The sequence below is a fragment of the Podarcis filfolensis genome (genome assembly GCF_964270895.1).
Source record: "Podarcis filfolensis genome assembly, chromosome: 18".
Classification (NCBI taxonomy): domain Eukaryota; kingdom Metazoa; phylum Chordata; class Lepidosauria; order Squamata; family Lacertidae; genus Podarcis; species Podarcis filfolensis.
The window spans coordinates 1,902,579-1,924,491 of record NC_139622.1 but is presented as its reverse complement, the minus strand read 5'-3'; the positions used below and the strand labels follow the sequence as shown (position 1 = coordinate 1,924,491).

Sequence of the window (21,913 nt, the reverse complement as noted above, 5' to 3'; positions counted from 1 at the left end):
AAAACTTGCTCCGACCATAATGCTGTGAAAATGGAGATGAAACTAACACCAATCGGTTCCTTCAGATGGAGGATGAATGACACCTTATTTAGAGATCAAGAGGTTGTTAAGAAGGCCCAAAAAACCTTGAGAGACTATTTTGAAATAAATTTGAATACTAGTATTGGAAAAAGAATAATCTGGGATGCAAGTAAAGCAGTTATGAGGGGGTTTCTGATCCAACAGAATACAATAAAGAAGAGAGCCCAAAATGAAAAAAAAAGATAAAATTTTGGAAAAAATAAAAGAGGGTGAGAAGAAACTAAGAGCGAAACCAAAGTCACAAGAGATTCTGAGAGACATAAAGTTATATCAAGTGCAATATATGAAGATGATGAACCAGGAAATTGAATGGAAAATTAAACAAATGAGACAAAAGACATTTGAATTGGCTAATAAATGTGGAAAATTGTTAGCTTGGCAAATGAAAAAAAAAGACAAAAGCTCAATACTATCACTAATTTGGAAGTGGAAGGAAAGAACATTCAGAATCCAGTGGAGATTAGAAAATGCTTCCAGAGGTATTTCAAACAGTTATATACACAAGGGCCACAGAAAGAGTTTGATATAGACCAATTTTTAAAAACAAATGGATTACAAAAAATCTCTCAGGAAAACAAGATAATGCTGAACCATAAAATTACAGAACAGGAGGTAGAAGGTGCCATTCAGAATATGCAGTTGGGTAAATCTCCAGGGCCGGATGGCTTAACCTCAAAATACTATAGATATTTGAAAGATTGCTTAATTCAGCCACTAAAGGAGGTTTGTAATGAAATTTTGGAGGGGGAAAAAGCACCAGAGTCGTGGAAGGAAGCTTATACTACACTTATACCGAAAACTGAGTCGGAAAAGACACAACTTAAGAACTACCGCCCCATATCCCTGCTCAATGTGGATTATAAAATATTTGCTGATATTTTGGCTAATAGATTAAAAAAAGTATTAGTGGAAGAGATACATAAGGACCAAGCTGGCTTTCTCCCAGGTAGGCACTTGTCTGACAACACGAGGAACATAATTAACATTTTGGAGAAGTTGCAAGTGAATATTAATACTAAAGCAGTTTTAATTTTCATAGATGCGGAGAAAGCCTTTGATAATATTTCTTGGAATTTTATGAAGAAAAATCTCCAGGGGATGGGGTTGGGTCAAGGGTTTGAAAATGGTATAAGTGCAATTTACTCAGAACAAAAGGCTAAGCTAATAGTCAATAATGTGATGACAGAGGAGTTTAAGATAGAGAAAGGTACACGACAAGGTTGCCCAATTTCCCCATTGCTTTTTATTTCAGTCCTGGAGGTTTTGCTAAATATGATTAGAAGGGACCGTCTGATTAATGGTATCCAGGTCGGAGCCAAACAATATAAATTGAAAGCTTTTGCAGATGACTTAGTTTTGACATTACAGGAGCCAGAATCTAGTACGAAAAGAGTATTAGAACTGATTCAAGAATTTGGTCATGTGGCAGGATTTAAGCTGAACAAGTCAAAAACTAAAGTTCTTGAGAAAAATTTAACACCAATTGAGAAAGAGAGGTTTCAGAAGGAGACAGGTTTAACATTAGTTAAGAAAGTAAAATATCTGGGGGTTAATATGACTGCTAAGAACTTAAATTTATTTAAAGATAACTATGAGAAATGTTGGACAGAAGTGAAAAAAGATTTAGAAATATGGTCAAATTTGAAGCTTTCCTTGTTGGGTCGAATTGCAGCTATAAAGATGAATGTATTGCCAAAAATGTTATTTCTGTTTCATTCATTGCAAATTTTGGACAAGATGGACTGTTTCAAGAAGTGGCAGAAAGATATTTCCAGATTTGTCTGGCAGGGCAAGAAGCCTAGAATAAAATTTAAAATATTAACTGATGCAAAGGAAAGAGGCGGATTTGCCCTGCCAGACCTTAAACTTTACTATGAATCAGCAGCATTCTGCTGGTTGAAAGACTGGCTGCTTCTTGAGAACACAGACATTTTGGATTTGGAAAGTTTTAATAATGTTTTTGGGTGGCATGCATATTTGTGGTACGACAAGGTTAAAGCACATAATGCATTTAAAAACCATATTGTCGGGAAAGCATTGTTCAATGTCTGGATAAGATACAAAGACTTATTGGAAAATAAAACCCCAAGGTGGCTGTCACCAATGGAAGCGAAGGCTCAGAAAAAGCTCAATATGGAGGCCAAATGGCCGAAATATTGGGAAATATCGGAACAAGAAGGAGAGAAATTGAAATTGCAGAGTTTTGAGAAATTAAAAGATAAAGTGCGAGACTGGCTTCATTATTATCAAATAAGAGAGGCCTATAATTTGGACAAAAAAATTGGCTTCCAGGTGGAAAAATCAAAATTGGAAACAGAACTGTTAGATCCCAAAACTAAGATACTTTCAAGAATGTATAACTTGCTGTTAAAATGGAACACGCAGGATGAAACGGTTAAATCTGCAATGATTAAATGGGCACAAGATATTGGTCATAACATTATGTTTGCTGACTGGGAACAGTTGTGGACCACCGGTATGAAATTTACGGCATGTAATGCCTTAAGAGAGAATATTATGAAAATGATATATAGGTGGTACATGACACCAGTCAAGCTTGCAAAAATCTATCATTTGCCCGATAATAAATGTTGGAAATGTAAAGAAAATGAAGGTACATTCTTTCACCTTTGGTGGACGTGCCCAAAGATTAAGGCTTTCTGGGAGATGATCTATAATGAAATGAAAAAAGTATTTAAATATACCTTCCTGAAGAAACCAGAGGCCTTTCTCCTGGGCATGGTCAGCCAATTGGTGCCAAAGAAGGATAGAACCTTTTTTATGTATGCTACAACAGCAGCAAGAATACTGATTGCAAAGTATTGGAAGACACAAGATTTACCCACCCTGGAAGAGTGGCAGATGAAGGTGATGGACTATATGGAACTGGCGGAAATGACTGGCAGAATCCGAGACCAGGGAGAAGAGTTGGTGGAAGAAGATTGGAAGAAATTTAAAGACTATCTACAGAAACACTGTAAAATTAATGAATGTTAAAATGATGATTGGATTGAATAGGGGGTACTAGCAACAAAGTTAATAAGAATATGCAAAAATGGATTGATAATGGATGAAAATATAGAGTTATAATATGTTAAGATATAGAGTTAAGATAAATGAAAGAGAGTAAGGATTTGCTGAACTGACTATGTGAACGGGAATACAAAAAAGGGAGGTGTGAGGAGGTCATGGAAACAAGCAAATGAGCGTAAAGATATGGAGAAAAATGGATTTGTTTTTATTTTTTTTCTTACCTATTCGCTTTTTGCATTTTGTATTTTTCTTTTTCTTTTTTCTTTTTTCTTTTTTATGTATTTTTGTATGTTTTTCTTATCTCTTTCTTTCTATATGTTCTCTTTTTATTCTGTAAACTTTTGTTTTTTGTAAAATCTCAATAAATATTTTATATTTTTTAAAAAAACATATATAGAGTTTATTAAGTGAACGAACAAGATTCTAGTCCTCCTAGACCAGGTCTCTTGTCCCTGCAGGTTCTGGTTCCGCTTGTACTGGTTTCCTCTCAAAGTGCTCTACGCCACCTGCCACACCAGCCTCCAGACTGTCCCGGACATCCCCTTCTACTTCTTTTTCAATGCTTTGCTCTTTGTCCTGACTCTGATGAACATCTACTGGTTTCTGGTGAGTAGCGAGCCTCACCATCGCCTTGCCCTGCAGGAGTTGGGAACCTGTTTAGTTATTACCTTTCCTTGCTCACGTGAATGAAGTCAGCAGAGGACTGTCCTTTGCAGGATAAACTTGGAAGCTAAGGCAAGGTTGATTTAACCTTCTAGAAACAATAGTCCAGGATGATTGTTCGTTTCCAATCTAGCAACAAATGAAGATTGGCTTTTTAAAACGATGGAGTACGTGCAACTGGCAAAATTAACAGCAAAGATTAGAGATCAAAATGATGAAAAATGCCTTGAGGACTGGATTTTTTTAATTGGGGATTTAAAGAACTGCTATAGTGAGATGACCAGGACTTGAAATATGAGTGACAGCACAAATTATTAAGATAAATATGTAAAATTGTTTGTATTGAATAGTATAGGCAAAATATGCAGCATTTAAGGGTAAATATGAAAACCATGGAAATGGAGGACAGGAAGTCAACAGATAAAGTAATTTATGGATTATATTAAAATATGTAAAGATTTCTTTTATGTGAAAAATTAATAAATAATGTTTTTTAAAAAAAAAATCTAGGATGCTTTAAGGCAGACTGGATTTTGCCTGGTATTGCCGTTTTTCTCCCCCTTAGAAATAACAGCCACACACATTGCTTTGTGAAAAAGTAAAAGTTGGCTTTACTTACATAGTAAATGTGGGGTGCTCTCCCCAGAGGTTCCCCTGGAGCCATCATTACATGTCTTTAGGTGCCAGGCAAAAACATTCCTCTTTACCCAGGCCTATGGCTATTCAATAATCTATTGCCTGAGAAAGTGTGGGGGAAGAGGACTGTTATCATAAAGGCTATTTTATTATGTTTTTATCATGGGAGTGCAGGCCATCTTAGGCCCACGTCACCCCGGCTGGGATGAACCAGGTTCTCAGGAAAGTGGGGGGCTGGGTAATGTAGTGCAAAGCATCGTGGGGAGCGGGGAATGGGGTTCTTAATTTCAGGGTCATGAGTTCGAGCCCCATGTTGGGCAAAAGATTCCTGGATTGCAAGGGGTTGGGCTAGATGACCCTTGGGGTTCCCTTCCAACTCTACATTTCCATGATTGCCCCCTCTCCCTTCCTCTTTGCAGTACATCATCCTCTTCGTAGTGAAGGTCTTGCTGGGGCAAGTTCGGGAAGTGAACGACGTCCGGGAATATGATGTTGACGCAGCCTGCAAGAAGAGAGACAGGGAGTTTCACACCCCCAGCTGCTGGAAGGAAGGGTTAGTGTGCCAGAGAGGGAGGGAGGGAGGAAGAAAATCAAATTCGCACCAACATTCATTTTGCCTGGCTTCCCTGCTTCCATCAGTGGACAGCCACGCTCCTCTGGAAACCCTACAAGTGGAGTGCAAAAGCACCCACCCTCTCCCAGATGTTTAGCTGCCCCCCTACAACCCCCCCCCCAGCATTCAGGGATAGTTTGCACCTGAATGTGGAGTTCTTTTGATATAACTATCCTCCACAAGAATCGTCTTGTTGGATGAAACCCTTCGCCGTGGGCATCATTCTGCTAGTTTGAAGCCCAGAAGCGGAGCATGTAAACCACTCCGAGGTAGACTGTGTCTGAATGTGGATGTGGATTCAGCTCTTTGGCATTGAAAGGAGTGGGGTGTTTTTTCCAGGGGGAGGCAGAGCCAGGCCAGGGGAGCGTGGCGACCCACTATTAAGGGTTTGACAAATGCATATTTTTTATCTGAATTTTAGTTTCAACTATTCCCAGTCGGGTTTTTGGAGCGTAAGCTTCGCAAAGTGGTTTGTAATTTTAGCACGCTGAGTAAATTGCAGCCACAGAATTATAAAGCTCATTGTTGTGGCATGAATTTAAAACACACAAAAGCTGTACTAAAGCCTCTGGAAGGTTGCTGTACGGAAGCATAGGTGTGTGTTCTTACATTAGTCTTACTCAGAGTAGTCCTATTGAAATGAATGGGCAGAAAGGGCCCTTTCCCTCAAGGGGGTGGACTGGCTCCCCTATGAGGCAAGGTTGCAGCGTTTAGGGCTTTTTCAATTCGAGAAAAGGTGAATAAGAGGCAGCTTGATATTAAAAAATGATAGAGAAAGTTTATAGGCGAGAGGGAGAAAGACCTTTTTTCCTAACGCTACAGCTTGGGAGTATCTAATGAAGCTGAAGGCTGGGAGATTCAGCACCTAGTTAAACTATGGAACTCTCTGCCACAGGAGGCAGCATGACCACCAACCTGGCTGGCCTCAAAAGAGGATTGGATGAACTCACAGAGGAATGGCTACTAGCCAATAGGGTGATGCTCAGAGGGAGAAATCTTTCTGCATCCCAGATGCTGTTGTGGGAAAGGGCTCTGGGGTTCCAATCCTGCTTGCGGGTTTCCTGACACGGGTGTCTGGTTGGCTGCAGTGAGAAGAGGATGCTGGACCAGAGGGGCCCCCTTGGGCCTGATCCGGCAGGCTAGTCTTCCCTTCTTTTGACAGGGCTGACTTAGGCCCATTAATTCCAGGGGGTTCAGCTGTGTGTCAACGATTCTCTTGCTCTCTCTTCCACAGGAAACATTTAAAGAACGGACTCGTGAAAGACAAGCGGTTGTAGACGGCACCCGCCGGATCTCTGCTGGCAAGGACCCCCAGCTTGTTTGGCAACCCAGAGAAGAGCCCGCCCCCCACCCCTCCATCTTGATACCTAGAGCTGTGGGGTGGGGAGGGGGAAAGAGTCTTCAGGAAACTCACTGGCGGTTGCATTGTTTTTTAAAAAAACTCTTGCATTTGGCCAGAGTTGGCGCTGGCAGTAAGGACGCCCATGGAGTGGATTGAAAAGGGGCCTTTTTCACAAACCTGGGGTGGATGCGGCATGCCCAGCGGAGAGACCCACCAAGGGAGCGGCAAAAGTCCCCCCTCCGCCAACGCCCCCTTGTAAAGACCAGCTCTGCCCTGCGCAGCCTTCTTTGGGGTGGCCCCGAGAGGATGCAACAGCTTTCCCCACCCTCCTTGTTCTCCAGAGCCCTGCCTGGTTAAGCGAAGCAAGTGGCCGATCAGATTGAGGGGGCGGGGAATCACACATGTGAATTGATTGACAGGAGGGGTGGTGGTGTTCACCAGGGGACGGCTATCCCACAATGCTCTGCGGCACTTTATTCCTCGCCTTGCAAGCACGCACACCCCGCCTTTTTAAAATATATATTTTACTGGATATCGTTAGCAGAAGGGGGAAAGGGTGTTTGGACCTGTCTCAGGGTGGGTGTGCTTTTTTCCTGTTCTGTGCAAAGGAAGTATCCAAAACTACTGTAATTTTCCAAATTAGTTTCTGAAAACAGACTTTTAAAACATTCTGTTTGTAAGGGCAGAGCACGGGTTGGGGGAGATGATGGTGAAATCGGCTGCCTGTTTTTATATCTAAAATGTTTGTGATGAAAAAACAGGGCGCCAGGAATGCGGGGAGACAGAAGGGCTGGGGCTGTGTCTGCCTGAGGGGGCTGTGTGGAGCCTCTGCCTTCAGAGTCTGTCTGTCTGCAAGGACTGTACCACAGCGCCCCACAAGGAAAAAGGAGTCTCTGTGAGCTAGGTGCTGCACCCAATGAGCAGAGGCAGCTGGGCAGCTTCTTTTCCTGCCAGGGCGTGTAGGTGCCATTCAGACAGCCCAAAACCATTGGCGTCTGTCTTTCTGTCCAGATGGATGGAGGTGACTCTTGTTTTGCATTCTCTCTCCTGCGAGGGAATACCTTGAAGCAGCACCAGCATAGATCTCCAATGAAGTTTGGGTATAGAATGCAAGCTCTGGTGGCAGATTTATTATCTTTACCCTATCCAGCCTCCAAAGATCTCACGGCACCACAGGTGTTGCAGGTGAGCAGAGGTTCAAACTGGTTCTGCCAGTCCCAGGGCCCTAATACAGCGCCAGTTGATGTTTGTGGCTCACTTGGGCGCCCCAGAGCTGGCTTTGGGGCAGCGCCCATCCATGTCACGCTATTAACCCCCCCCCCCAACCCTTAACCCCAGGGAAAAGCAGAGGAAGGTGGTACGAATCCTTTGGGGGCGGAAAGCCCGAGTGGCAAATGCACGGCTGGCAGGGGACGGAATCACAGAGCTGGGACCACAATGGCCATCTAGTCCAACCCCCTGGAATGCAGGAACCTGAGATTAAGAGTCTTCTGCTCTACCAACAGCTGCCCCAGAGTTGGAAACAGTTGCCCATCTCCAAGAGATCATCCAGGAAAGGGTTAAGCTTAGAGCAGCTGCCTCACATGTGGAGGGTCCCCGGTTCAGCATCTCTGTGAAAGGACACCCCGGGTCTGGAAGCCTGGAGAGCTGCTGCCAATTAGTGTAGGCATTACTGAACTCCGCTGACCCATTGATGCAACAGAAGGCAGCTTATTTCAGCCAGCTCTATATTCCATGAGGACCAGAATGACCTTAAACTGAATGACCACAGCTCAGCGGTAGATCGTTTGCTTTGCATTCAGTAGGGCCGGGGGTTCAGTCCCCGGCATCGCCAGTTTGGGTTGGGAGAGAGCCCCCAGGCCTGAAACCTGGGAGAGCTGCACACAGTCTTGATCTCGTTTTATCCAATGGTCTGACGCTGTATAGGGCAGCTCCTGGTGCTCCTCGCATTCTGCTCACCCTGAGTTAGCAACAGTAGATGTGGACGCAAACAATTGCTTGCTAAGGTGGAAGAAGACGCAGGAGGGAGAGGAATTTGTAATGCAGATGGGGACATTTGTAACCGAAAGCACCCCTGGATCCAGAAGTTGTGTTTTCAGGGTGTTCACACACTACATCCCAGAAGTGTACAATCTTTGAACTTCTGTCTGTGGACATGTGGACATTTATCCACATGTATTGTTCAGCAGAAATGCAGTCTGGTCGATTTAAACCAACCAACAAGCGTACACACTTCCAACACAAGTCGGGACGCTGGAGTCTGTGTGAACGAGCCCTTCTTTTGATAATTAAAACATCTGGGAAGCCATTGCATCCATTTGCCCTCTCAGCCCCCTTCTGCTTGGTGGTGCAGGATGAGGCCATAGTCACAGCAGCCTGCATATGTGTGCCAGGTTTAAAAATTCTGCCTCTCCCTTTCCCCTCCATGGAAGAATTGAAAGCACCAAGAACTGTAGAATTCCCCACCGCGGGGACGGGGGGAGAGTTAGATTCCCTGACTTGCATAAATGATGAGAATTTGAACAAGTTCTCTGATTTTTTGCGCACACCTGGCAGTGTTTCCCAAACTTGGGTCTCCGGCTGTTTTGGGACTACAATTCCCATCATCCCTGACCACTGGTCCTGCTAGCATGGGATGATGGGAGTTGTAGTCCCAAAAGAGCCAGAGACCCAAGTTTGGGAAACCCTGGTTTGGAGGTTCGTTCCTAGGGAAGAAGTGTGGAGCGTCAAACCCCTCCCGATCACTGGGAATCATATTTGGTGCACGGCTCCTGTTTCTGAGGATTCGGGGATACCATTGCATCCATGAGGGCTAGCACCTTGGTTTCTCTAGTGAAAGCCCATGTTCTCTGCAAGCCAGATGCCGCAAACAATATGCTGCACTCAAACACACCTGGTGTTCCTGCACTGTAATTTGTTTTGCACACTGTTCAGAGGTTTTAAACATTAAGCAAAAGTTTAGGAATACCTTAAATAAATTGTGTCCTGTAGTCAGACTGCGCTGGTGACACGGCTTGTTCCTTGACCAAATCTGTCCAAGGCCAAGAGAGAGAGGACCCCTTGCCACTTGAGTGTTGCCCATGCCTGTCCACAGCAGCCTGTTGACTTCTGGTGAGTCTTCCCTTGGAAGGAAAATAAGACGGGGATGGATATGTGAACCTCTAAATGTGGTCACTAAGGGCCCATTGAGCTCAACACCCTGTTTTCATGTGGCTACCCAGGTGCAACAGGGATGGGGAACTGGCGACTCTCCAGATGTTGGGACGAAAGAAGGTGGCACCCTGCCAGGTATTTCCCTTAAAAAACCCCAAAGCCTATATTTAAAAAATAAATAAATGTTCAGACTTCAGGAACCACACCAGATTCTCCATCTGCAATGGGTATCCTGGAAGAGTGTAACTAGCTTAAAAGATGTGAGGATGTGTTGTCAAGTTAAATTTGCCCCCATCTCCAGTGAGTGGGCAGAAATCTCCCCTTCTAAGGCTGCGATCCTAAAGGCCGGTTCAACACATTGCAGCTGACTTCTGAGTAAGTGGGGAAAGGTTTCTGGTCGCAACCGTGCGTGATGTGAAACAGGGATCACCAGAGAACCCAACAAGGCTTCAAATCCACTGGGCTTTCCGTAAAAGGGACTAGCATGCTTTGGGATCTGAGATGCTTCCGGGCAAAACAAGGTTGCAGCCAACTGAATCATTCTCAGAGTAGACCCATTGAAATGAATGGATGTGACTAATGGGCCCCATTAACTTCAATGGGTTGCTCCTGGCGGTAGTCCTATTCAGAGTAGGTGCATTGAAATTAGTGGTCCTAGTGTTAGTGGTTGTGTTCGTTAGCTTCAATGCTGGATAGTGGATGCAGCCCATTGATGTTAATGGGCCCAAATTAGTCATGCCTATTCCCTTCTATGTGTCTACTCTTGAGTAAGTTACAAGGCAAGCTTTTTTTGGGGGGGGGGGGTCAAATCCCATCCAGGTGGATTATGTCTTCACACACACAAGGTTCCTGTTTGGTGCAAGGAGAGTCTTATGACAAAGCTCTCCAGACTTCTAGGCCTGGTCCGGATCCATCCCTTGCACCCATGTTCACACTTCCTCCCCTGCTCTTTTATGACTTGTGGCTTTGCTTCAGAAAGGTGTTTGTCTGTGAGAGAGGGATCTGAGACACTGTGTTTGTTTCTGTGTTAATTTAAATGCCAACTCTCTTGTGGCGGAATCCTCATTAAAAGAAGGAGAAACTGCATTTGTCGTAAAGGCTGTTTATTACCTTTCTAGCCGCTTAAAGTTCATTGTAGAGTTCTGTATTCCTGAATTGGGATTTCTGCTGCTGCTTGACGTGTTTAAAAGAGGACAAGATGGGGGAGAGACATAGCTGTCAACCTTCCCTTTTTTTTGGGGGGTGGAATTCCCTTATTCTAGCGCCATTTCCCGCTGCTATCCCGGATTGTTAGATATCCCATAGACTGTCCCCAAGACAGGTGAGGCTGCTGATCCCTTATTTTCAACTCTGAAAGTTGACAGCTATGGGGAGAGAGCTGCATCTTAACTGGAAAGGAGAACCAAGGTTGCAAGATAATAGGTTGATAACAATTTGATTTGTCACTATTAATTTATTGCATTTATATTCCAGTTTTTTTGCTCCAAGAGCTCAAGGTGACACACAGGGGTCTCTCCCCTCCCCACATTCCTTTAATCCCCACACATAGGACCAGGTCACCCAGTGAGCTTCATGGCGGAGTGGGGGATTCCAACCCTGGTCTCTCCCAGGCCCCAGCCTGGCACTCTAACCACTACACCACACTGCCTCTCTCCACCTTTCAGTGGGTTCCCAGGATACTTTACAAAACATTAAAGATTATAGGTAAGCACACTGAAACAAAAAACACCCAAAGCCCCCTCCATGACTACAGGGGGGGATTTGGGGGGAATCCCTCCAGTGGTTGGGCAGCCATCAGTCATGGTTGCTTTAGCTGAGATCCCTGCCTTGCAGGGGGTTGGACTAGATGACCCTCAGGTTCCTTCCAACTCTACAATTCTATGATCCTGTGCAATCTCACCTGGGGTCTCTCAAGCTAGCCCACCTCGCAGGGGTGTTGTGAATCTTTGAAAACAACTGCATCCATATATGGAGGATAAATTGAGTAAAATAAAAGCAGCAAAACTCTTTTGCGCACCCAGGACTGAACTCACCTGGCTTGCGAGTCCCCTCTGCCCTGGGCGGGGAAGGGTTAACCAGATGCGCCCATCACCCGGACCCTCAAGTCGGGTCCTTACCCAGAAGCCCCCTCGGCCCCTGGCCAGCTGCCCAAAGATCAAAGGGCCCCATTAGCCAATCAACCCCCATCAGCTGCCTCTTCCTCCGCGCCTTTATCTCCCCCAAAGCAAGTATTCAGACCACTTTTCTGGCCCCACTTCTCCCCATCGCCAGCAAAGGGTGCTCTGAAAGCCCAGGCGTCTCCAAAAAACAGACTAGAATAGAATGGCGCATTCGCACTATTTCCAACTGATTCTGGGAGCAGCTGGGATGCTCTGGGTCCTGCTGGTCGGAGGGATGCATTTGCAAAGGCAGGAAAGTTTGGTGTTGAAATCTCTGGGGCTCACGACCAGGCCCAGCCCCAGATCGCCCCCTCCCGTGCCCCATCTGCTCTGGAAGATGTTCCACAAGAGAGCCGGCCTCTCTCCAGCTTCCGAGGAAGGGAGGACGCCTTGCTGGGTGGAAGAATTCAGGGTGCCTGGAAATATCATCCGAGTCTTCCCAGACCAAGGTACGTTGTTGGAAAGCTTTTGGGAGCTCTGATTGATTGATGGGTTTCTGGTTTGAGATGGCCATGATTTTCTCCCTGGGGATAGAATCCTGCACAGGTCTACTCAGAAGCAAGTCCCACTGAGATCATTTTATAGCTTGCTTTTCTTCACCCAATAAAACCAGAAATGGATTCTGCATCCCCTTAAATTCTCCTAAAATTAATAAAATCAGGCCAGTTTGGGGAATAAAAGCCCAGGATGGTAAGCAATGTCAGTCCTACTCAGAGTAGACACGTTGAAATTATTGGGCATGGCTAACCAAGGCTCATTGGGTCTATTCTGAGTAGAACTTAGTTCACCAGAGAGCACAGTCCCAAATCCAGGACAAAAACAAACTTTGTTTTGATTGATGCTTTTTAAATAACTACTCATCAGGCCAGAGGTGTTGAAAGTAGTCTGCAATTATTATAAAAGCTGCGCTTTGTCTCAGGGGTTGGACTAGATGATTCTCTGGATTCCTTCCTGCCCTACAGTTCTAGGATTCTATGAAATCACAATAAAAACATCGCAGCTGATCATTCCTCTGTGGTATTTCCACAGTTATTCCCTGTCCTTATTTTCACCCAAGGATTTTTTAAAAAGGCATTTTTACTGCATTCTGTACATCACCTTGAGACCCCTGTGTGGAAAGTGATTAACAAAGAAAGATAAATAAATTAGCATGAGTGTGGATTGGGCAATATTATAAATAAAGACTCATAAGAAAACAATAGTCAGCTGTTCACTATATGTTCAGTTTCATAAGCACAACCTTAAAATAGAGATTCCTCTCCCCCCCCCCCCCAGGCTTTACAAACTCCTTTGATCATTGCCTTTTATCTCTCGCAACCCTCCAGGTAATGGCATCAAATTTTTAGCCCAGGATTCTTGAGATGGTTGTATTAACACTTGTAATGGGCTGGAAGTTTGATGTCCTCATTTGTGAGCTAAATCATTGCATTGTAAGTTTTCATAGCATTGTGGAGATGGAAGGGATCCCAAAGGTCATGTAGCTCAGCCCCCTACAATGCAGGAATCTCAACTAAAGATTCCATGACAGATGACCATCAAAATGCATGTGACAGCCCTTGAGATATTGGAAGATGGCTATCTCCTGTTTGCCAGGCTAAACCTCCCCAACTCCCTCAACCATTCCTCATCAGGCTTGGTTTCCAGACCCTTGGTTGTCTTGGTTGCCCTCCTCTGCACATATTCCATCTTGTCAATATCCTTAAATTGTGGTGCCCAGAACTGGACACCGTCTTCCAGGTGAGGTCTGACCAAGGCAGAACAGAGCAGTACTTTTACTTCCCTTGACCAGAACATTAGACTGCTGTTGATGCAGCCTTGAACAGCATTAATTTTTTTGTTGCTGCTGCTGCTGCATCACCCAGTGGACTCATGTTCAGCTTGTGGTCCACCTAGACCCCGAGATCCTTTTCACATGTCCTGCTAGTAAGCTAGGTTTCCCCCATCTTATATTTGTGCAGCTGGGTCTTCCTGCCTAAGTGCAGAACCTGACACTTGTCCCTTTTGAAATTCATTTTGCTAGTTTGGGCCCAGTTCTCCAATCTGTTAAGGTCATCCTGAACCCCAAATCTTCTTGCCCAATAACCCTAATATTAAGAGTCTCATGATCCACCCACTGAGTTATGATCTGCAGACTATCAAGGACTGTATTTAATATCCAGTTTATCACTGACTAATTTTCTCCACTATTCCACCTTCCCATTTTCTCCTTTATATCCCTATTTTACACACACCTGCCAACTTAGATTTCACCTCATGCCTAATATGAAAGTGGGCTAGGGTCCATGAAAAGCTTATTCCCTCACAAATTTGATAGCCTTCAAAGTGATCTTTGCATAATTTGGCGCGTATTTTGTGTATGAGGCTAGTTGGAATCCTACACAAACTTAACTTGGAAGTCCAGCTGAACTCAGCGGAGCTTACATATGAGTAGACACACAAAGGATTAAATTCCCCTGGGCCCAGTTGAGCTTACTTCCAAGTAAATTTTCTTATGGGATAGTGGCCTGGGGGTTGCCACAAGTTCTACTCAGAGTAGAGCAATAGACATGCTAATAGGCTCAATTGAGTTCTACTCAGAGCAAATCTATGCAGCCCAGTGAGCTTAGGTTAATCATGTCCATTAATTTCAATTATCAGTGCAACTCATATTGGATTTAACCCTTTGTTTCCTCTTAACCATTCCCCTTCCTAATTTGTTACTTTATTGACTGGCTAATCAATTAATCTCTGTCTTTTAAATAGCTTAACTTGATGACAAATTAATATTTTCTTGTGTGTTCATTTACTGTTCTCTGTGTGTGTTTATGGTGCTTATACATAAAATGCAAGCCTGATTTAAACACATACATTTATACCATATATATAAGAAGTCAGGCATGGTAAACTGCAAAGCTGAAATGGTCCCTCCGCCCCCCCTTCCAATCTTACTGAAGGAAAACTGCTCCAACTTTGCAGGTCGTTTGTATGCAAAATTAAAAAGGGCTTTGCTGGTGGCTGGGAAATCCTTCTTCCCCACCAGCATTTGACCATCTTTAGCAGAAGCTGCTCTGTGACCAGATGCCTTGAAGGCCTGCTCTTCTCACCTCCCCAAGACTGCAGAAACCAGAGCCGTGGCCTCTTCCTCCATTTCTATACCTTGGTGAGACTTCTCACAGCCAGGCGATAATGGGCCTTCTCAATGCCTGTGAACTCAACTGTTCTTAAAGATAGCTTTGGATGCTTGGCTCTGCTCACTTGGGTGCCACAGGTGTTTCTTGGTGTGAACAGGCACATCAGAGCATCTGAAGAGCCTGCAGGATCAGGCCAATGGCCCATCTGGTCCAGAGGCTGGCTCTCCAAGGTGGGAGGCAGCCATGTGTCTGCATACCAATTGCTGGAAGCATCTGGTTGGCCCCTGTGAGAACAAGATGCTGGACTAGATGGGGCATTGACCTGATCCAGCAGCAGGCTCTTTAATAATAATAATAATAATAATAATACATTGTATTATTTATATGCTGCCCATCTGACTGGGTTGCCCCAGCCACTCTGGGTGGCTTCCAACAAATTAAAACACAATAAGACACAATAAGATATTCAGTGAAATGGGTTTTGATACTCTTAAAACAGCTTAGAAACCCACTTGGTCAGTATTTATTTGTTTTTATTTAATGCCTTATATATCCCTGCCTTTTTCCTCCAAGGAGCTTGAGGTCTCTTTCCCCCTCCTCATTTAATCCCCCACAACAACCCAGTGAGGTGGGTTAGGCTAGGAGAGGCAGAGACCGGTGGCCTTCAAGGCCACACTCAGGGAGCTTTAAGGCCAAGGGGGAATTTGAACCCTGCTCTCTCCGTGGTCCTAGTCTGATGCTCTAACCACGACACCCCTGGCTTTCCGAGCGCCATGCCAACCGCCCAACAATAGGGCTGTGTCACGGACTGGCTGGACACAGAGGAATGGTGGGTGGAACCAGCTGGGGGACCCTCAAGAGGAAAAGGTTCAGAGCCCAGGGAGTGGTGCTTCATATAACCCAGATATGTCCTCTTTTGGGGGAACCAACATGTCCTCCCGGGCTAATTTATACATTTCAAAGGAAATGTCTGGTTTGGGGTTTCTTAGTTATTTTCAGAAGGGGTTTGGGGGTGCACATGCATGTTTGGGAGGGCGCTGTGACCCAGAAGCGGAAGCGCTATGGAAGAGTGAGGCTGTCGCAGCAAAGATCAGGTAGGAGCTGGGGTCCTGCCTCCGCTTGGGTTGCTGTGCAGGTGGCAGCCACTGCCAGCCCAAGCTGGGGGAAGAGGTACGTGGGCACAGTGCCTGCAGCCCCTTCACCAGCTCAGGCTGACCTGTTCTTCAAGACATAGCAACCCTAGTGGTGGTGGGACAGTGATGAGCAGACAGAGGGAGAAGACTGGGAGCAGATGTCATCAGAAGAGGACAGGGCTTAGTGGGCTGGGAGAGCGTGTGGCAGAGAGCAGTCCAGACTCAGAGGCAGGAGCTGAAGCAGGAGAAGAAGGAGGCCAAGAGGCAGAGAGGGGAAGAGCCATGGGGGTCTCCCCCTCCTGCTGCGAAAAGCTCCCCTCCCCGCTGGTCTCCCAGAACCAGGAGAGGCATGAAAAGGCGCAAGCCCAGTCTCAGATTGTTTGAAGAAAACCCTGGAGACAGCTGTGGGGAGGAGGGACCTTTCGGTCTCAACAACTGATTTTCATGGAGTAAAACCACCAGGAATGGGTTGCTGTGCTCATTAGGGCTAATACTCCTGTGCAGATCCTGTTTTTGCTAATAAGGAGTGCACCGTGTGATTTACTGCTGGCTCACTCTTGCCTCAGTGTTGTTCCTCCTCTCCTAGGCCAATTCATCCACAGCGACAAGCCACGGAGTTGGCTGTGCCTCCAGAAGCGGCTGTACTTCAATTTCTCCACCCTGGACAAAGGGGAGCAGGTGATGATGGCGCAGCTGCAGATCCGTTTCCGCCACAACCAGTACCAGGTCGCCAGTCCGGGCCACCCTTTGGAGCTGAGCTTGTACCAGGCCTCCCAGGCAGCTCTGCGAGGGATGTCCTCACACGCCTACAGCCGGAAGCTCTTGGTGGAGCAAAGCTTCATCCATCTCCACAAGTCCTTCGTCTTCAACCTGACCGAGGCAGCAAAGGTGTGGCAAACCCCTGCCCGGAACCTGGGCTTGGTGCTTGAAATCGCCGGGGGGAAGCTGTGCTCTGGTGCAGATTCCTTCCTTGACACCTCCCTCCTTGTGGTCTCCCTGGCGCACGGACAGTGCGGGAGAACCCGGAAGCGGCGGAGCACCTACTACGTCCCGACGGCCGCCAGCAACGTCTGCAAGCCACGCCGGCTGTACATCAGCTTCCGCGACGTTGGCTGGGAAGACTGGATCATCGCCCCCCAGGGTTACCTGGCGAACTACTGCCTGGGCGAGTGCCCCTTCCCACTGGCCGAAGACCTCAACAGCACCAACCACGCCATTCTGCAGACAGTGGTGCACTCCCTCGACCCCGAAGGGACCCCCCAGCCCTGCTGCGTCCCTGTCCGCCTCTCGCCCATCTCCATCTTGTATTACGACAACGACGACAATGTTGTGCTGAGGCACTATGAGGACATGGTGGTGGACGAATGCGGGTGCCGGTAAAGGGGGTGGGGTGTTCCCTGGCATGGCTTTGTTGCGGTGGGGCACTCGCGCAGAGGGGCGTTGGCCAGCCTCTCCCTGCTGGAGCTCTGCATCGAGAACCAGATTATCCTGCATTCAAGGCCCCTTGGGCTTTAGATGTGGAGCAGCGTTCGCTTAAACAGAGTTGTATTTTATTTTCTGCACCAAAGCAAAGACTGCACATGGGTTTTTAACACTACCCAATCGCTTCTAGATTGTTTTCCTAGGGTGGAACTCTATTGTAAAAGTTTTAATTCTAATAGTGAACGACATGAAGAAATCTGAAGTTGTTGGGGATTTTTAAAAAGAAATGTATTAATAGCTTCATGGGGGTTGGGGGGTCTTCATTTTTTGCCTGTGTGGTTTTGGTGAAGGGATTTTAAAAGGTAATTGCAATTTGTCATTAAAGCAGAACAAAAGGTGATGATTGGGGTCCCTTTAATCAATGGGGGGTTAAGAGCTGCAAATGGAGAGTGATTTACAAATAACAACAACAACAACAACAACAAAGACTACATACCTATGTGATTTTGGTCAGTTTCCACCTGGAGAACAAATGCTAGCTCACTGGCTGAAGGTTACTGAAGTAGCAGGTGGGGAGAGAGCGCTATCTTAATGTGGGAACCACCTTCTAGGTTAGGCGTCGGGGAATTGTGGCCTGGACTGCAGTTCCCATCACTGCTGGCATTTGGCCACCTTCACATAGAATCATAAAACTGTAGTGTTGGGAAGGACCCCAAGGGTCATCTAGTCCAACCCACTGCAAATGCCCAACACGGGCCCGATAATAAATGTTGGAAATGTAAAGAAAATGAAGGTACATTCTTTCACCTTTGGTGGACGTGCCCAAAGATTAAGGCTTTCTGGGAGATGATCTATAATGAAAAGAAAAAGGTATTTAAATATACCTTCCTGAAGAAACCAGAGGCCTTTCTCCTGGGCATGGTCGGCCAAATGGTGCCAAAGAAGGATAGAACATTCTATATGTACGCAACAACAGCAGCAAGAATACTGATTGCAAAGTATTGGAAGACACAAGATTTACCCACCCTGGAAGAGTGGCAGATGAAGGTGATAGACTATATGGAACTGGCAGAAATGACTGGCAGAATCCGAGACCTGGGAGAAGAGTTGGTGGAAGAAGACTGGAAGAAATTTAAAGACTACCTTCAGAAACACTGTAAAATTAATGAATGTTAAAATGATGTTGGACTGAAAATAAGTGGCATTAGCAACGAAGTTAATAAGAATATGCAAAAATGAATTGATAAATGGATGAAAATATAGTTATAATATGTTAAGATATAGAGTTAAGATAAACGAAAGAAGGTAAGGATTTGCTGATTTGATTATCTAAATGGGAATACAAAAAGGGGAGGTGTGAGGAGGTCAAGGAAACAAGCTAATGAGTTTAAAGTTACTAAAAACGGATTTGTTTTTTAATTCTCTTTTATCTATTTGTTTTTTGTATTTTGTATTTTTATTCCTCTTTTTTTTCTTTTATGTATTTTTCTATGTTTTCTTTTTTGTATCTTTTTCTTTCTATGACTTTTTTCTATTTTGTAAACTTATGTTTTTGTAAAATCACAATAAATATCTTTTTAAAAAAAAAAAACAAATGCCCAACACGGGGCTCGAACCCACGACCCAGAGATGATGAGTCTTATGCTCTGATTGAGCCATTCCAGTGTCATCATACCAATATATACTTCATGGCTAATAGAGGGGAGGCCAATAGATGAGGTCTCCCAACAACTCCGAGCATTCTTAAGCAAACTACAGTTCCCAGAATTATTTGGGGAAATCCATGATAGCTTATAGAGCACTTTAAATGTATGTCAAATGTGGTTGACAGGAGCTGGTGCCCCAATAACTGGAATGTCGCAGGAAACCCCAGCACATCTGAAGGCTATTTTGGTAACATATCACATTGCAGAGTTGGATTGGTTGACGCTTGGGCAGTGTTAGAAACTCAGATATGTAAGCCAGGTGCCAAATGGTTCCTTAAACCAAGGTTAGTCACCAAAATGGAACATCTAGTTGCTGTTTTGGGGCAAGACAGCTCTAAAGCCTTATTTTTCAAAGGATGGACTGACTGATGAATTCTCAGTTAAATATCTCGCTAGTTCAGATGACTACCTTGAGCGAGGTTAAGAGCTTTGGGAACTGAAAGAAAAGTCACTTCATCCAGAGACAATCTACATATACACTGGCCTATTCCAACCCCTTTTTCTTAGTGGTGACGCACGAATATTCTTCACAACTGTGAGCAGGGCAGTGAGGTGAGGTAAGTGAAGACAAGCGACAATTACCGGTTAACTATCGTCGTTCACTGCTCCTGCTCAGGCTGCACAGAAAAAACGTTTTGGTTCTTGAAATTCATTCTGACTGTGCAGATAAAATAGATTCTACAGGATGGGTATTAGTGTGTGAAAACAGTCCAGATCTAAGCATCCCCAGGCAGGCACCTCCAGATGGTGGAGACGTCAGGCGCCATCCTGGCACCTTCACTTGGTCGCAGTGGCCAACAGCCAAGTGCAAACTGTGCCTGGCACCGGGCTAATTTCAAACACTGCCTCGGGGTCCTTTCCAACTACAATTCTATGTGATTAATTTATTAATCATTTGTTACATTTATCCACTTCCTTTTCCTCAAACTCAAGGTGGCACACGTGGTTCTGCCTGCTTCATTTAATCCCCACATCCTTGGAGGTAGCTTAGGCTGAGAGAGGGCGACTGGCTCCCAAGGTCACCCAATAAGATTTTATGGCAGAGAGAGGATTCAAACCCTGCTCTAGGTCCGATGCAAACACTCTAACCACTACACAACACTGGTTAATTAGGCTTGTCTAGTTTTGCATGGGAACCATCGGGGTTTTAAGGGATTGGAGGGCATCCTATTTTGGATACAATAATCTGTATTTTTTTATACAAGGTGAGTCCTTTAAGAGAGGCCCCATGGATACAGAGTACACATGTTCCACAGGGCCTCTTTTAAAAGACTCACCCTGTATTATCATACAGGGGACGTGGGTGGCGCTGTGGGTAAAACCTCAGTGCCCAGGACTTGCCGATCGTCAGGTCGGTGGTTCGAATCCCTGCGGCGGGGTGAGCTCCCGTCTTTCGGTCCCAGCTCCTGCCCACCTAGCAGTTCGAAAGCACCCTTAAGTGCAAGTAGATAAATAGGTACCGCTTTATAGCGGAAAGGTAAACGGCGTTTCCGTGTGCTGCGCTGGTGCTGGCTCGCCAGAGCAGCTTCGTCACGCTGGCCACGTGACCCGGAAGTGTCTCCAGACAGCGCTGCCTCCCGGCCTCTTAAGTGAGATGGGCGCACAACCCTAGAGTTGGACACGACTGGCCCATACGGGCAGGGGTACCTTTACCTTTACCTTACACCCTGCAGCCTTCCTCTGCAGGAGCTGAAGGTGCCGTGTACTTTCATGGGTGGAGTACCTGCTTGGCAGCAGCATCAGATAGGCTTCCTGTCCATAAATCCCTGATGAGATTGCCAGTCTTTGTAGACTGTATCGAGGTAGACTGGACAATGGATGGCGGTAAACAGCTTGAGGTTGAATTCTGACAAGACAGAAGTACTGTTTCTGGTGGACAGGGGAAGGCAGGTATGGGTCCTTCGTGGGCTCACTGTGCCCCGGAAGAACCAGGTGTGCAGCCTGGGAGTCATTTTGGACTCTCAGCTATCCACGGAGGCACAGGTTAATTCTACCTCCAGGGTGGTGGCTGTCTACCAGCTTCATCTGTTTTGCATCAATGGAAAGTTCAAAAGCTTTCCCCTTTTTAAAAGCAAGACAACTTTATGAACAAGTTGTCAACACTCTTTATAGATGCTCAGCCGTGAGCAAACTTATACCAAGTTTTGCCAAGGACATCTGATCTGCCACCAGCTGAGATAGGCCTTTTGTGGCATGCAGGAGGGATCTTACGTGCCAATGTCCACTTCTAGAGAATATTAGCTGTCATTAAAACAAAGGGGAAAGTTCCCTAGGAAGGTAAAAAAAGCCTACAACATGCCAGAGGGGGACTGTACCATCAATGATGCACAAATCATGCAGAAGATTTTACAACCTTTTCCCCCTAGCGTGCAGGGAAGCATCTAAGTACAGTGGTACCTCGGGTTAAGTACTTAATTCGTTCCGGAGGTCCGTTCTGAACCTGAAACTGTTCTTAACCTGAAGCACCACTTTAGCTAATGGGGCCTCCCGCTGCCACCGTAGCACGATTTCTGTTCTCATCCTGAAGCAAAGTTCTTAACCCGAGGTACTATTTCTGGGTTAGTGGAGTCTGTAACCCGAAGCATATGTAACCCGAGGTACCACTGTATGTGACCTAAGGAAGCGTAATCGTTCCTGGACTCCAATTTACCCAAAGCCAGAATATAAACTCTGCAAATATGTAGAACAGCACCCATGTGTCACCCACCTCCAGCACGCCAAGGGATCATAGAGTGAAAATCCAGGTTGGGCAATAAACACAAGTGCAATTCTGTCACATGTGCATTATTTGTCTCTGAGTGTTCATTTGGAAGAAGATTACCAAGTTATGTCTGTAAGAAAGGGTGGCTAAACTGTGGCCAG

The 21,913-nt window shown here is 45.6% G+C and overlaps 2 protein-coding genes across 3 annotated transcripts in view; both read left to right on the top strand.

Moving 5' to 3' along the window:
* The window catches only part of CERS1 (ceramide synthase 1), a 31,738-nt gene extending 21,131 nt beyond the window's left edge, over positions 1-10,607 (top strand). The window contains exons 5-8 of one of the 2 annotated variants that reach the window (XR_014543356.1): positions 3,573-3,720; positions 4,833-4,966; positions 6,261-8,940; positions 9,044-10,607. Coding sequence is in view for 1 of the 2 variants with exons in the window: in XM_083594819.1 (XP_083450945.1) it covers positions 3,573-3,720; positions 4,833-4,966; positions 6,261-6,303 (325 nt within the window). In the remaining variant the exon portion in view is untranslated. Of the gene's footprint in view, positions 1-3,572; positions 3,721-4,832; positions 4,967-6,260 lie in introns of both variants that reach the window. The other variant, XM_083594819.1, reaches the window with a different exon arrangement.
* A 764-nt stretch (positions 10,608-11,371) lies between these two features.
* On the top strand, positions 11,372-17,706 carry GDF1 (growth differentiation factor 1). The gene is made up of 2 exons (XM_083594809.1): positions 11,372-12,129; positions 16,510-17,706. Exons 1-2 carry the CDS (start codon positions 11,844-11,846, stop codon positions 17,301-17,303), a joined length of 1,080 nt encoding a protein of 359 aa, XP_083450935.1. The 5' UTR covers positions 11,372-11,843; the 3' UTR covers positions 17,304-17,706.
* Positions 17,707-21,913: the final 4,207 nt, after the last annotated feature.

Coding starts and splice junctions, on each gene's coding strand:
- GDF1 (XM_083594809.1), top strand. CDS start 11,844: ATGGCGCATTCGCACTATTTCCAACTGATTCTGGGAGCAGCTGGGATG. Junction 12,130..16,509: donor CCGAGTCTTCCCAGACCAAG/GTACGTTGTTGG, acceptor CTCCTCTCCTAG/GCCAATTCATCCACAGCGAC.